At 39.3% G+C, this 12,915-nt stretch overlaps 1 protein-coding gene across 1 annotated transcript in view; it reads left to right on the top strand.

Moving 5' to 3' along the window:
• The window catches only part of C5H14orf132 (chromosome 5 C14orf132 homolog), a 36,267-nt gene extending 24,917 nt beyond the window's left edge, over nt 1-11,350 (top strand). Inside the window, exon 3 of the mRNA XM_065839280.2 lies at nt 10,637-11,350. Coding sequence (XP_065695352.1) covers nt 10,637-10,861 — 225 coding nt within the window. The 3' untranslated portion in view covers nt 10,862-11,350. The remainder of the gene's footprint in view (nt 1-10,636) is intronic.
• The last annotated feature ends 1,565 nt before the right edge of the window (nt 11,351-12,915 follow it).

Consider the following 12,915-nt stretch of genomic DNA (forward strand, 5'->3'; position numbering starts at 1 on the left):
AGAGTTCAAAGCACAAATACCAAATTGCAAATAGAAGTATAATAAATTATACATTGATTTGTGCCCATCCTGTGCATATGGCAGCCATCAAGGAATGCTAGTTTGCCTGCACATATATAGACAGGGTTATCTAGAGAGAAGGAATCAATCTATAATGTACTATATTTTTCTGCAATGTGCTACAAACTGTTTGAACAATCTTAAACATAGGGACGTAAACACAGATGGCTTGGCTGTTCTGTTTTTGTTTGGCATGGTAAGGATGTCATCAGCTGCTGTCTGGTTCAGCCACACTTGATCATCCCTTGATGGTCTTAGTACATGAGCAAAACCAAGGTTTTGAGTATCAGGGTTTGTGAAAACATATGGAACATTTGGCTCTGATAGTGGCTGTTCTCACTTTGATGAAGGTTTCTGCCTGCCCAAAAGAGACAGTGAAATGTCCCATATGGGTGTGCCTCTTTTTTCTTCAAAGCAAAGTGATACAGGCTTATTTTAAGCCATTTGTGAAATATATTCACGCTATGCCTGCTAACTTTGCAACAAAGGGGGTGAGAAACACATGTTACTTCTCTTCCTCAGGCTCTGCTGTGAGGAGAGTAAATAATGATATTATTACCTGGTGGCACTGAGTTCTTAACCACTCCAGATTTACACATGATCAAGATTTTTGTCTTTTCATGATATTCAACAAATAGTTATATTTGAAGAAATGTTTCTTAGCACAATGAATACTACTCTTGAAATACTAGAAATTAGGAAGTTGTCAATGTTTTTTCACCTTTTAATTTTTATTCTCTTGTGTATTGTGTGATTATCTCATTCATGAGAGAAAAATTCAAGAGAATAGGATTACTTTTTAAAGAAATTCACATTTTCGTCTTCAGATACAAACCACTACTGAAGCATTGCAGAATAAGTTGAGGGGGAATGTGCAGTCTACAGGTTGTTTGAGCCATATGTTGAGCCTGATGGGATCAAGAAGTCTGGCAGCCTGCCAGATGTTGGTATTCCATCAAGTGAAGTGTACGCAGTAGGGGTGACATTTGGCAGTCTTATTTTCCTCCTAGAAGCTTCTGTGTATGCTTTACTTGACCTTCATGGCGGTTGCTACTTTTAAGGTCTCCAGACATGAAGTGGGCTAAGACTGCATCAGCTTTTTCTCCTGCTTTCTTCCATCTCAACTGGAATACATTGGTTTTGTTGACCCTCAGGCTGTGTGCCTTGAACTAGGTGCCAATTAAGCTACCAAAAATGTTTGGAAAAATAGCCTTAAGTAAGACATGAGAGATATACCTCAGATATTCTGTCAGTGTATCTCAGTGTGCCCTCCCCCTTTGTTTTTTTGTTTATGAAAATGTAATGCAACATGAGAATGAAAGGGAAAGAAAAAGATTGATAGGAAAAAAAATGTTGGACAGAAATGATGTATAGTTGAAATAAAGTTGCATCTGTCGTTATCAATTTTCTTTCTCTGTTTTTTTTGAGGAGCCTGATAGCTTAAGTACACTTAGAGAAAATAATCATTATGGAATAAGTTAATACTATTAAATTGTTTTAATTTCTCTTCTGAGGCTTTCCAGTTGATGCCTGCAAGTACATTCTATGGGAGAAAAAATCTCTGGAAGCCATCATAAAATAATTTCTTCCCAGTGGGTTTGCATTAAGATGGCAAGGACTGACCTAAATCTAACATTAGAATATTTGAGGATAGATTCCAAGTGTCTGTCTCAAAGGTGCTGAAAAAGAGGCATTTATATCATATCATTAGGTACAGCAGAACTGCAATGGTAGCAATTACTTCCCTCAATAGGCAAATATATCCCAGCCTGTCTTTGTAGTACAACCATCACTGTGTAAAATACATCAGATGTATAGTTTGAAAGCTTTTGAGTCTGCATGGAATAGTAAGCAATTTCTCTGATGAAATAGAGCTAAGCTATATTATGCCTGTTAGTGTGGTTTAGTTAAACCTCAGCCAATTAATTTTTCATGGGCTGTGTAGCAGGGATTGTAGCTAGCATGCAAGATTTTTTTTAATTGCTACTGGATTTTGGATTAACAGTGGTCAACATATGAAATACAGAAGACTTTTTATGTATGTGTTTTTTTCTTTTTTTTTTCTCCAGAACAAGATGTCCAAAATGTCACATCCTTCTAGGTCTGGCCCCTAATGCCTGCCCCTTGAAACTCTTCTAGTCTTTGTGAGAAGCATCCTGATTACAGAGCACTAAAGGATACAGCCATTTACAAAATCACTGCTTTTGCTCATGCCTGAAGTCTAGTGATTTAAACAATTTTTTGTCTTGATTTATTTCTAGTTTTGGAATTGTGTCATTGCTTCCATTACTGTGAATGGCTGCCACTTCCCATCCTTTATCCCCTGGGAATAGCCTAGGCATCTTGTTAGGCTAAGGGAGAGGGAGCAGAAGGAAAATCAAAAGAATATGAAGGTCAGCCCCATACTCTGCTACCAAGATTCCTTGGCCACAACAGTAAATCAATAATGAGGCATGAACATTTGGTGGGGGATGAACACAGATGCAAAGATGATTGTGGAGGAAAGGCTTGTGCAGTCGTTTTTCACTTTGAGAAATAGGATTAGGCATGGTTCAGTTTTTTCCTCTGCAGCCACTCTCAAGCTCTGCTCTGCAGTTTTCCACTTACACCTCATCATTTGACTTTTCTGTTTATGGTGGCAATGCCTTTTCCTCTCGCAGATATGAAGTGTTATTACAACTAGCTTGTGTTCTGTGGAGACCTATGGAAAAGAAACCTCCCTGATGGTTACTCTTCTTTCCTTCTTTATCCTTCAGTGCATGGAGAGCCGCTTTCTGTCTAGTAAGAACCTAAACTTCCACTGATACTGTGTAGCTGTGTGCTTACTTCCAAGTCAGTAGTATCTCCTTGTGTCTTTAGAGCAAAGTTGTCCTTTGAGACATTAAAACATTATGCCCTAGGCAGTGTTCCTTTCTTTTTCCCCAGATTGTTCTGTGGTTTTGTTTTTTGTTTTTGGTGTTTTTGTTTTTTTTTTTTTTGTTTGGGTTGTTGTTGTTTGGTTTTGGGGGTTTTTTTGGTCATTGTTGCTGTGGTTTTTTGGTTGGTTGGTTTTGTTTGTGTTTGTTTTGTTTTGTTTTTTGTTTTTCTGTAATAGGGGAACTTGATGCTAGAAAGGAATTACCAGCCTCGATCAGAGCAGGAGACCATGTAAGTCCGATTAAATCCAGTAGTTTGGCGCTGAGATTATCAATGCCAAACCTATTAGAAGATTGTGTAAGAAACCCTCCAATAGGTGAAATAATCAACACCTCTTTCTTCCCACATATAATTAAAGAGTTTAAACTCAGAAGATTAGTGTTTGAAGCTATTCTAGAATCACGTTTAATATTAAACTGATCCAGCTATGCACTTTGCTCTTATCTCTAAAGGAATTCCTGTTTTCTCTGAGTTTCCCAGTGTGACTACACATGGTGTGAAAAGGTCCTCTGCTTTGCCAGTTTTGGAAATTGTAAACAGATTCTAATAGCTCGTACTTATGGTAACACTGATGGTTGGCTTCATAGCCTCCTACAGACTTTTTCCATACTGATAGATACTTGCCTTTCTGATTCCCCCATTTCTATTTTTAATTTTATGTGCATGTGCTCCTGGAATTATGAAAGTTATAACTGTATGCAAATGGGACTTCTGCTTCCCCAGCATGGTGCCCACAACAGCATGCTAGCCTCAGTTGTACTGCTGATATGGAAGGTCAGCTAGTTCTGCTGCTAGAACGGTTGTGTCTGGCACATTCAGATAATTTAAAGTACATCTGCTTGATTGCCCTGCATGCTTTTTTTGATATTCACCACCCCCTCCAAGGTAGAGTATATAGATTCACATTTTAAATTATATGTAACTTAGATTTGCAGCTTCTTCACACAGGTTGTTTGCATTTCTGCTCAACGCTGATAAAGCTTGCTCTTTTGCTTGGTGTAGTATTGCTGGCATCATCTGGAAATAGAGGAAGAACTTTTGAGACCAGGGATGGAATGAGAAGCTTTTCCTCTATTTCTATTTGATACTTCTCAGCAATAAAAAAGGCTTTTGTTTGTTCTCAGTCTTCCATGCTTGGATGATGAAATCCAACAGCAGTTGGTTGAGAATAATAGTTTAAGAACAGCAGGGTTCTTTGAAACAATAAAAGCTATTTCAAGAAGGCACTAGACAAATGTAAGTTATGGGAATGGAATCACAGCATGTTTATCACTAAGGTATCTTGAATGCTTCCTATGTAGAAATATGAGAGTGAAATAATGAGGGTAAAACTACTTACCTTCATGTCAGTTATTTACACGGTTTCTTGCAGCTAATTTGACAGAATAACCTTCCACAGAGAGGTACTCCAGTCTGCACAATGCATGTTCTCATATAAGGTGCTTGGGTAGCTGAGCTTAGGGACAAAGACCTAGCTGAGCTAAGTTCCCCATGGGAATACCTTAGTTAAGGCAAAGCAGTTTCTGTAGCCAAGACCCAACTCGTAATTGAAGGGTCTGCTACAGCTCTGGTCTTCTTTGGTCATCTGGTCATTCCTTCCCAAATATCTAGACAGCTTTTGGTCAAGGCAACTCTTAGAGTGGTTTAGTAGTGGTCAAGGCTGAAACTTGCCCCTCCAGCTTCTGAGATATTTGTGTTAAGGAACAACTTTGAACAGTGTTCTCATCCAAAAGAACGAAGACATTATATCTAGCCTAACATGAACTGGGACAGCAGTGGATGAATTAACTAATACATGGGTCCTAGGAAAACAGTGAATTGGAAGAAAAACAGAGATTGATGGAATTGAGAGATTTTAACAAGATTAAAAATAACAGATTAAATCCTGATGCTTCCAAGTTAGAGTGAAAATTTTCCATTGCCACTGGTAGGGTGAGCATTTTGACAACTATATTTTGAAAATAAGCAGCTGTTTTTCCTAAGCTTGTCAACCTGAGACTGCGCTTTCAGGGTGAAGCAAGGACCTGAATTAATTAAAATGGTAATTTGAAGTTAACTGCATGAAGCCTTTGCATGGATCCTCCCTCTTCAGAATTAGGCCTATTTAATTAAATTAGATTGCCTTAGATGCCCTTTAATTTTAGTTGTGCAGGGGGTTAATGCATTTAAACTAATCCACTTGCAGTGAACATGGAATAACCATCCTGCCTGTCACTGTGTACCCAGTCTTCACATTGTAAACAGTAAGGTGATGTTCTGGTAAATAGTGGACAGAGGAACTTGTTTCTCTACATATTGCTAGTAAATAAATAGTAACCAGCACATCTTCGTTTACATAATAGTGCACGGTTTAGATGAGGAGAATATATATATGTGCACGTTTCTGTGAGACACAAAAGAATTAGTGTGGGGATAATATTGCTCATGTGGGATATGTCTTTAGGGAAAAATGTTTATTTGAAAAGAGCTTAAGAATTAAAATGTGGTTATGGTGCTTTTGCAAACCTGTATATTGCTGCCATCTTTGGCAACTGTGTTAGATTGGTTTGTGATTGCAGCTAGAAGGTTTTCCAGCAGAAATATGCACTGCAGTGATCACACACTGCCAGGGCAGAGGGAAATAATAATTTTACTTTGTGTTTTCAGAGTCTGCCGTAATGTAAAAGTATGCTATCTAAAATTTAAACAAAAAGAAACACTGAAATATTAGATATTCTGAAGTAACAACAGGGATTTTACAAAACAACATTTTGGCTGGGGTGACATTTCACCTCTCATCATCCCATTCCCAGAGTGTTGTGTGGTGAGACCAGGGCCAACATACAGAACAGCTGTTAAAGCTGCTGCTGAGGTTTTCTAATTTCTGGAAAATAGCTACTAGAAGATTCAGCTGTGCTTTCAAATCTCTATGCCGTCCTGGGTTCCCAATACGGTAGCAGGAGCTGGGCATTACACTTCTTTAGCTGAGTATGAAAATATGACAGACACCTGATTCTGGAAGAAATGGAGCAATGTGATTGCTAAGTGATGGGTTTTATGTGATGCTACTTAAGAAAGCTATCATTTTTAGAGTATCAGTGACTGGTACCTGACACATTGTTTTTCCTTCATGTGAAACATTCTGGTTATAAAATAGGTCTTTTTTGCTAACTGGAAAGTGTATCACTTAACTGTTCAAGAGTCTCATTCTTCTCCTCATGACCCTAACGCATCCTCTTGGATGTCAGTAGGAGGTATTCAGCACAGTGGGTGTTCTCATTACCACTTGACATTTTGCTGTTTGGTTTTCTGCCTGTTGCTATTTAATGATTTGAATTCTTTCTTTGCCAGCTTCAGAAGCCATTTATCAAACAATGTACGATTAGCTCTACTTAACAATATTGACATAGTTACAAGAAAAGGAGCTTCATTTCTGAACAGTGCCACAGCATCCCCCCCTCACCATCTGCTGCTGCCATGTCCCTCACTGTCACATTTCCCAGTTAATCCTTTGCTCTGGTCTCCTTGCCCAGCGCTCCTGGGGAGGGTGGCACAGGCTCTGCATGGCTTTGCCTGGGCTATAAAAACCCTGTGAGGCTAAAAGAGCCTTCAGGTCACTGTAACGGCAGTGACGTCAGTGAAGATATTGGCTGATGTAATTTGGTGTATATTTGCTTTGTGAAGGCACAGACAGACAGAGGAAGCATAGAAAGCACTGCAGACTTTCTGTCCTTAGTCTACTGTTTGTCACAGGCACTTCGCAGCTCTCATCAGTGTCAGGTCAGGGTGTCTCACAGCCTTTAATGCAACATTTCAAGTAAGACTGCAGAGGGAAGATACCCTTTGGGAGAACAAAGACATCAAGACTGAAGAAGAGGTTCATCTCACTGAAGTTAATCTACCAAAAAGATAGATTGCCAGTTGATATTAATCACCTGCGCTTCCAGTGAAGAGGCAGGCATATCTCCCAAGGATGATTTGCGTGACTCTAATCACTGGGCAACCCTTACTGTTAAGCAGCAGTAAGAGGCCAGACTAAGAAGGATATTCAGCTTTAGCTGAACTCACATGGAGGCTGGACATGTTCATGGCAGCAGAATTCTTTGCGAATGATTAAATCCATAGGCAATAGCATTTGGCTTATGAAGTTCCTAAGCTGAAAACGAAATCTGTGAGTTGTTAAAGGTAGTGTCAGATATGCTTGTCCTGTTATGCTCTTAGTTTTTCATAAGCATCTATTTATGGCCACTCTTGGAGCTAACCTGGGAGATGGACTTTCTGTCTGACACCATATGGCCATTCCTGTGCCTGTATGAGGCCGTTTTACCCTGAGAAGGGGTGAATACACATTTAGAAAGAGATGATTTCTGCAAACAGGCAGTTGGCACTAAGGTTTATTTCCAGATCTGTGGTGAAGTGCTACTGACCTACAAACAGAAAAACTGGAAGTCAATTTTACAAAAAGCCTGTGCCAGGTGCTGAATGTCAGTGTTTTATATCAGGTCACCGCAAGCCTTTCGGAGATTCAGCTGAGCTGTTTCACCATGTGTTCCCCTCAGATGGTGCAAACAGCTTGTTTGAGCCTTAGACAGTACAAGGAGGTTCAGATCTGACATCATTTGCAGTGTGGTGTGTAGCTGTGCTGCTCCATGACTGCTCCCTGCCTCTGTGACAGCATCAGATGAACTAACAGGGTAGAAGCTTGTCACCTTAAGTAACCCATTGAGGGCACAGAATGTGTGGCCCAAAAACAAAACCTGAAATCACTCACCAGAACAGTGCTCATGACCTCCCACTGTCTTGGGCACATGCACGTGTATGTATACCTCTATATTTTGAATCTTTGTTCCAGTTGAAAGATTTTGCTAAATTGACCATCCTAAATGCTGATACCCTTAAAATGGTTTGCTAAGGAGGCAAGCACCTCAGATTGAGCATTTTGCTGCCAGTGTGGTAAATGTATGCCACTCATTTTCTGCAAAGGTCTTTAACTAGTGTCTTTGTGGCTGTTAAATGGCAGCATCACTGCATAAATACACTTATGTTTGAAGTCAGAATTGCCTTTTATAGCAATCTCTACCTAAAAATAAATCCTAGTGAAGCTAAGCAATGTTTTGCTTATCAAATCCCAAGGCATAAAAAAGGCTGGTGGAACTGGATTCAAAACATCAAGCTGTGCTTGTTGTGAAATGGAAGCTTTTGCTCTCTTTAAAGCATACTCTGTGTTGAAGCCGGCAGCAAAAGTCTTTGACGCCGGGAGAATGTATCAAACCTGACTTTTCAATTTCCTGTTTGGTTTCTTGCAAACTGCTTTTGTCTAATCATATTTGATCTCAAAGTTAATTTTATTTAATGTGGATTAGCTTGTATGACATATCCATTGTAGTCTTTCATCATTCTCTGTTTCCTTTTGAATGTGACATGATATTTCTAGTACAGACAAAATTTGTTCAGCCGTCAGCTTTGAAAGAGAATCTGTCTTTTACAGCTCTGTAATGTGTGTTACAGATAGCAAGAAAAAAGTTACTTTATTCTCAAAATTCTCAAATTCTTTGTTCGTATTTGTAGATTACAGCCACCACTGTGGAGAGGAGAGGTGGTTTATCCTCAAATTCTGCCCTGTTTAGCAGCCTCCACAGCACAGAGCCAAGCGGGGTGTAGTTTGGTACCAAAGGGAGAGGTTACTGGGAGAGTCAAAACATGATGCAGAGGTTGTTAAGAGAGATTGATTTTATGGCTCAGTGAGTATTTGGCCTGGTAATTTATGGCTGATGGTATAACAGCCTTCTGTGATGTAGCTGAATGAAGACAGGGCTGGTTCCCTTGTTATTCATAGGCCATGGTGACTTCAACAGTACTGCTGAAGTTGTAATAATACTACTACTAGTATAACAGCAGGAAGGATTTTTATTTTGTTGTTAGAGAGCCAGAGGGTTTCAACAGCAGAAGGCAAAGAATAACAGTGCCAAAAATGCAAATGCTTTTATAAATAAGGAGTGAAACAGGAGACTGTAGTTGTGAGTAATGGTTAGAAGGTGACAGCAGCAGCATGGAAACTACTGTGAAGGCAAGGTAGGCTGGTGTTGCAGCAGACTTTTTTTTAGCTTTCCGTGAAGTAATGGATTTCTACCAGATCTGAAAGGAGAGTGTAAGTAGGATTAGATGTCAAGAATTTACTCATTGCTCAAGATCAAACCAGTCATCAGTATCATGATAGAATTTTTCCCTTCTGTTCAGGGTGGCAGAGGGATTTGGACATATGGCTTTAAATTGGTTTGGTTTGGGTTTTTTGTTGATTTATTTGGTTTTGCTTTTGTTTCTGATTTTTCCCCAGTAAAGCCATGGGTTTGGTCTACCTTACTGCTACAGTCTTCCAGAAGTACTGCAGAGACTTGAGGTTTTACAATACCTACACTGCTCATACTCTTCCTGCAGTACTTAATAATTGCAGTTCCTGAGGTTGCTGACCAGATCTTTGGCTTTTTACAGATATTCAGAAGCTTGTGCCATGACCATTTATAGGTATATGAAGTAGATGTTCTGCAGCCTTTTTCTGAAACAATGTCCTCTACTGGCATGAGACTGTGGAGCCTGCACTTGGTCAGCCAGGGGAGACTCTTCCAGATCTGCAATCCCAAACAAACAAGGGACAAGGACAGAAGGAAAAAGCTTTTGTGTGAACCCTGTTTTAGTAAAACATGGTCTTAGTACCACAGCAGGTATCTTTCTCTTGCCTGACAGAGGAATCCATACATTTGCAGAAGGATGTAATTTTAGACCTCTATGTAGGGGGTAAAGTAGTTCTTGAATCATGAAGAATATGTATTGTGATCTAGGATGAAGTTGAGAACACAGTTGGAACCTGGTTACATGGACAAGGTTACATGATTCTTTTTATTTTTTTTTTTAAACTTTTCTGTATTCCTATATTGAATAACTCCTGTCTTAGAGAACTGTTTGTGGTACCACCAAGGAATCCACTGAAACTACCAAAGAAACTTTGTCCTTCCCAGCACAGAATTCTGGGGTGGGAGGAGTGTTGGAAATCTGACACTACTTCATTGCTATGGAGCCTTTCAAAATCCAGTTTGAAGTTTTCCATTGTTTAGTTTTATAAATCCTGAATCATTTCAATGGTGTGTTTTGCAAGTGACGTTAGTGCACTGAATACACTCCACCTGTTTTACAGTAAGAACTTCTGCAATTCATATGTTTTTGTATGATCTCTATGTAAATCAAGGGCTCATTTCAGAGTGATACATAAAAGGGGAACATATTCTTTGCATCATGTTGTCTCTGTGCTTGCTTGATGCCTTACAGAGGTATGATACCATTGCTGGTACTCACAGAAGTATCATGTTGCTGTAAACTTACATTTTGGTATGTGAGTGCTTTCTGGATATATGTATCCCTTTTGCCTAAGTGCATATAATTACTTAGGTTGACTTGGAGCCTGCATGCTAGCTCTTTTGTATGTTCCATGTAATATACACGTTTTCTGCAATAATATTGATTCTAATAGAAATGGAAGAGGTATTGCAAAGTGTGTGTCTGTGTTAGCACCATGTGTATGTAATCTCAGGAATTTTGAGGGCTTGCTAGTGGTTAGTCTTTTGTAATGACTTTGAGATAAAGCAAATACAGAGTCTTCAATCTAATTTTACCATAACTTTCTTCACAGCTTCCTGTTATGGGAGGAGCCTTTATGGACTCACCCAATGAGGACTTCAGTACAGAGTACTCCTTGTTTAACTCATCAGCCAACGTCCATGCAGCCTCTTCCATGCAGAATCCACCAGAAGAGACATCCCGTTCTTCAAATGATGCCATATTGTTATGGATTGCAATAATAGCAACAATTGGAAATATTGTGGTTGTGGGAGTGGTGTATGCCTTCACCTTCTAGGATGACTGTTACTCCAAACACTCAAAGAGAGGGTAACTGCAACAGTATTTGTTATGTGTATGTATGTGTGTATATATACATGTATATCTATATAAATACATATAGGTAGGGACTTTGTTGATTAAGTGCTGCCACAATCATAGAAATGAAATGCAAGTTAATCATCTTGAGTCTTGATGGCAGAAAGTTTGGATGCAATTGCAAATTGTATGGCAGTGAGAGTTAAACTGAGACAGAGCCAATACCAGTTTTGTACAGAAATGTAATAAAAGGGAGGCCAGTGTGGTTATAGTAAATACAAAAAGAAAGTGAGATTTATATAGAAAGTGCATATTTTCTACTGTTTAGATTTTTCTATCGGCTGTTCTGAGTTTTGTCAGCATTTTGTGCATTTTTTACCGTGGTATAATATTGTATGAAATAGTTTTTTGTCATATTTGTTGGACATCTTAGTTTTCCAGATGGAATGAATGGTCAGCATTGACTCAGTTCATCGTGTGTGAGTCTTTAGCATGTACACACACTGCCAGGCTGTGTCCAAAGTCATGAGTCTTAAAACCATGACAGGCAGATGCATGCTACCTAACACTTGCATTCCAGTATCAATCTCTGGATGTGATAATCTATGAATTGATGCTAAACTTGTCTGCTCTTTGCAGGAGAAGGCACAGCTACTGCCAGGTGTGGCTGGTCTGCTGACCCTCTGTACTCCAGAGAAGGAAATGTTAAACAGAGCAGCTGCACAAGCTCCCATTTCTCTGGAGAGGTGCTGGACTGCAGTGGTTTGTAGACATGTCCCTTCCAGAAAACAAAGGCCAAATACCATGCTTTTCACGTCGTATCACTGTAATCCAGACTTCCCACGGCAGCCACATACTTTCATAAGCTTGTTGGTGTAGCAAAAGTACGTGGGGAAATTGTGAAGCCTCATTAACAGTGAATGATGTCTGTGAGAAAAATAGAATTGAAAGAAGTATTGGACACTTCTGTGCTCTCAAAGGTGTGAGTGCAAGAGTCAGGTATGCCCTGGGGTAGAAACAGCACAAAAATGTAGTAAGTGACAGATATTTCAGTGCTTACATTTCAGTATTAATACATGTCGGGGTTTTAATGAGGCTCCTGAAGGTGATTTTTTATATAGCCTGCTTTACGTTACAACTCAAATTATCACTTGTATTTGTTCTAGTGAGGGACAACATTTTCACTGCATTGTTCACTTGATCAGTTCCTTTTCAAGAACTGTATCTTTTCAAAGCAAGCTGTAGCTTTCCTTGTTTCAGAGATAATACAATCCTGAGGGAAGAAAAAAAAAAAACCACCTATGTTGGAAATATCTCTCTCTTCCTCATTAAAAAATACACAAATATATAAAATGTGTGCACTTCAAGAACAACAGATAAATTCTTCCTCTATGTCTGCATGTACTGTATAGGATTTCTGTCTCACACAGCTACTACCCTAGTTCCAGAAAGCCTTGTCTGCAGGCACAGAGACTATTTTTGATGCTTGCCTGCCACTGAGCTTGAGGCTACACTAAGAGCTGCTGAATGTATAAAGAGGTTTGAATTTCCTTCTTTTCGCTTTAGACCCATTTTCCTGCAGGGCTTGTCAATAATTACTTGAATTAAAGCAGCATGCCCCAAATCAGTATTTGTAACCACTCAGTAGTCACCATGTGTACTTTTTTTCCCTATGAGCAGGCCTTTAAAGCTGGGAAACATGTAAACAGAGCTAGTGGAAGGAGAAAAGCAACTAAGTTATTTTGAGGATGCAAAAAAACAATAACAACTCGCTTGAGGAACTGAGCTTCTCTGTGTGTATTCATTTCTCTGTTTGGAGGCAGGATTTTGTGAAGATGGTTGAGGACAGACGAGATCTGTGCTGGGTAAAAGTTTGAAAAGCCCAGTTCTGGAAGATCAGTGGATCAGAAAGCAAATTCTGTCTAATAAAACAACTTTGAAACAAAAATAGTGTTTTCACTGTCCTAAAACAGCTATTTGTTCCTTTATAGGCAAAGGATAATAAAAAACAGGGGAGGTGCATAAATTCTTTAT

The sequence above is a fragment of the Patagioenas fasciata genome, chromosome 5 (genome assembly GCF_037038585.1).
Source record: "Patagioenas fasciata isolate bPatFas1 chromosome 5, bPatFas1.hap1, whole genome shotgun sequence".
Lineage (NCBI taxonomy): Eukaryota > Metazoa > Chordata > Aves > Columbiformes > Columbidae > Patagioenas > Patagioenas fasciata.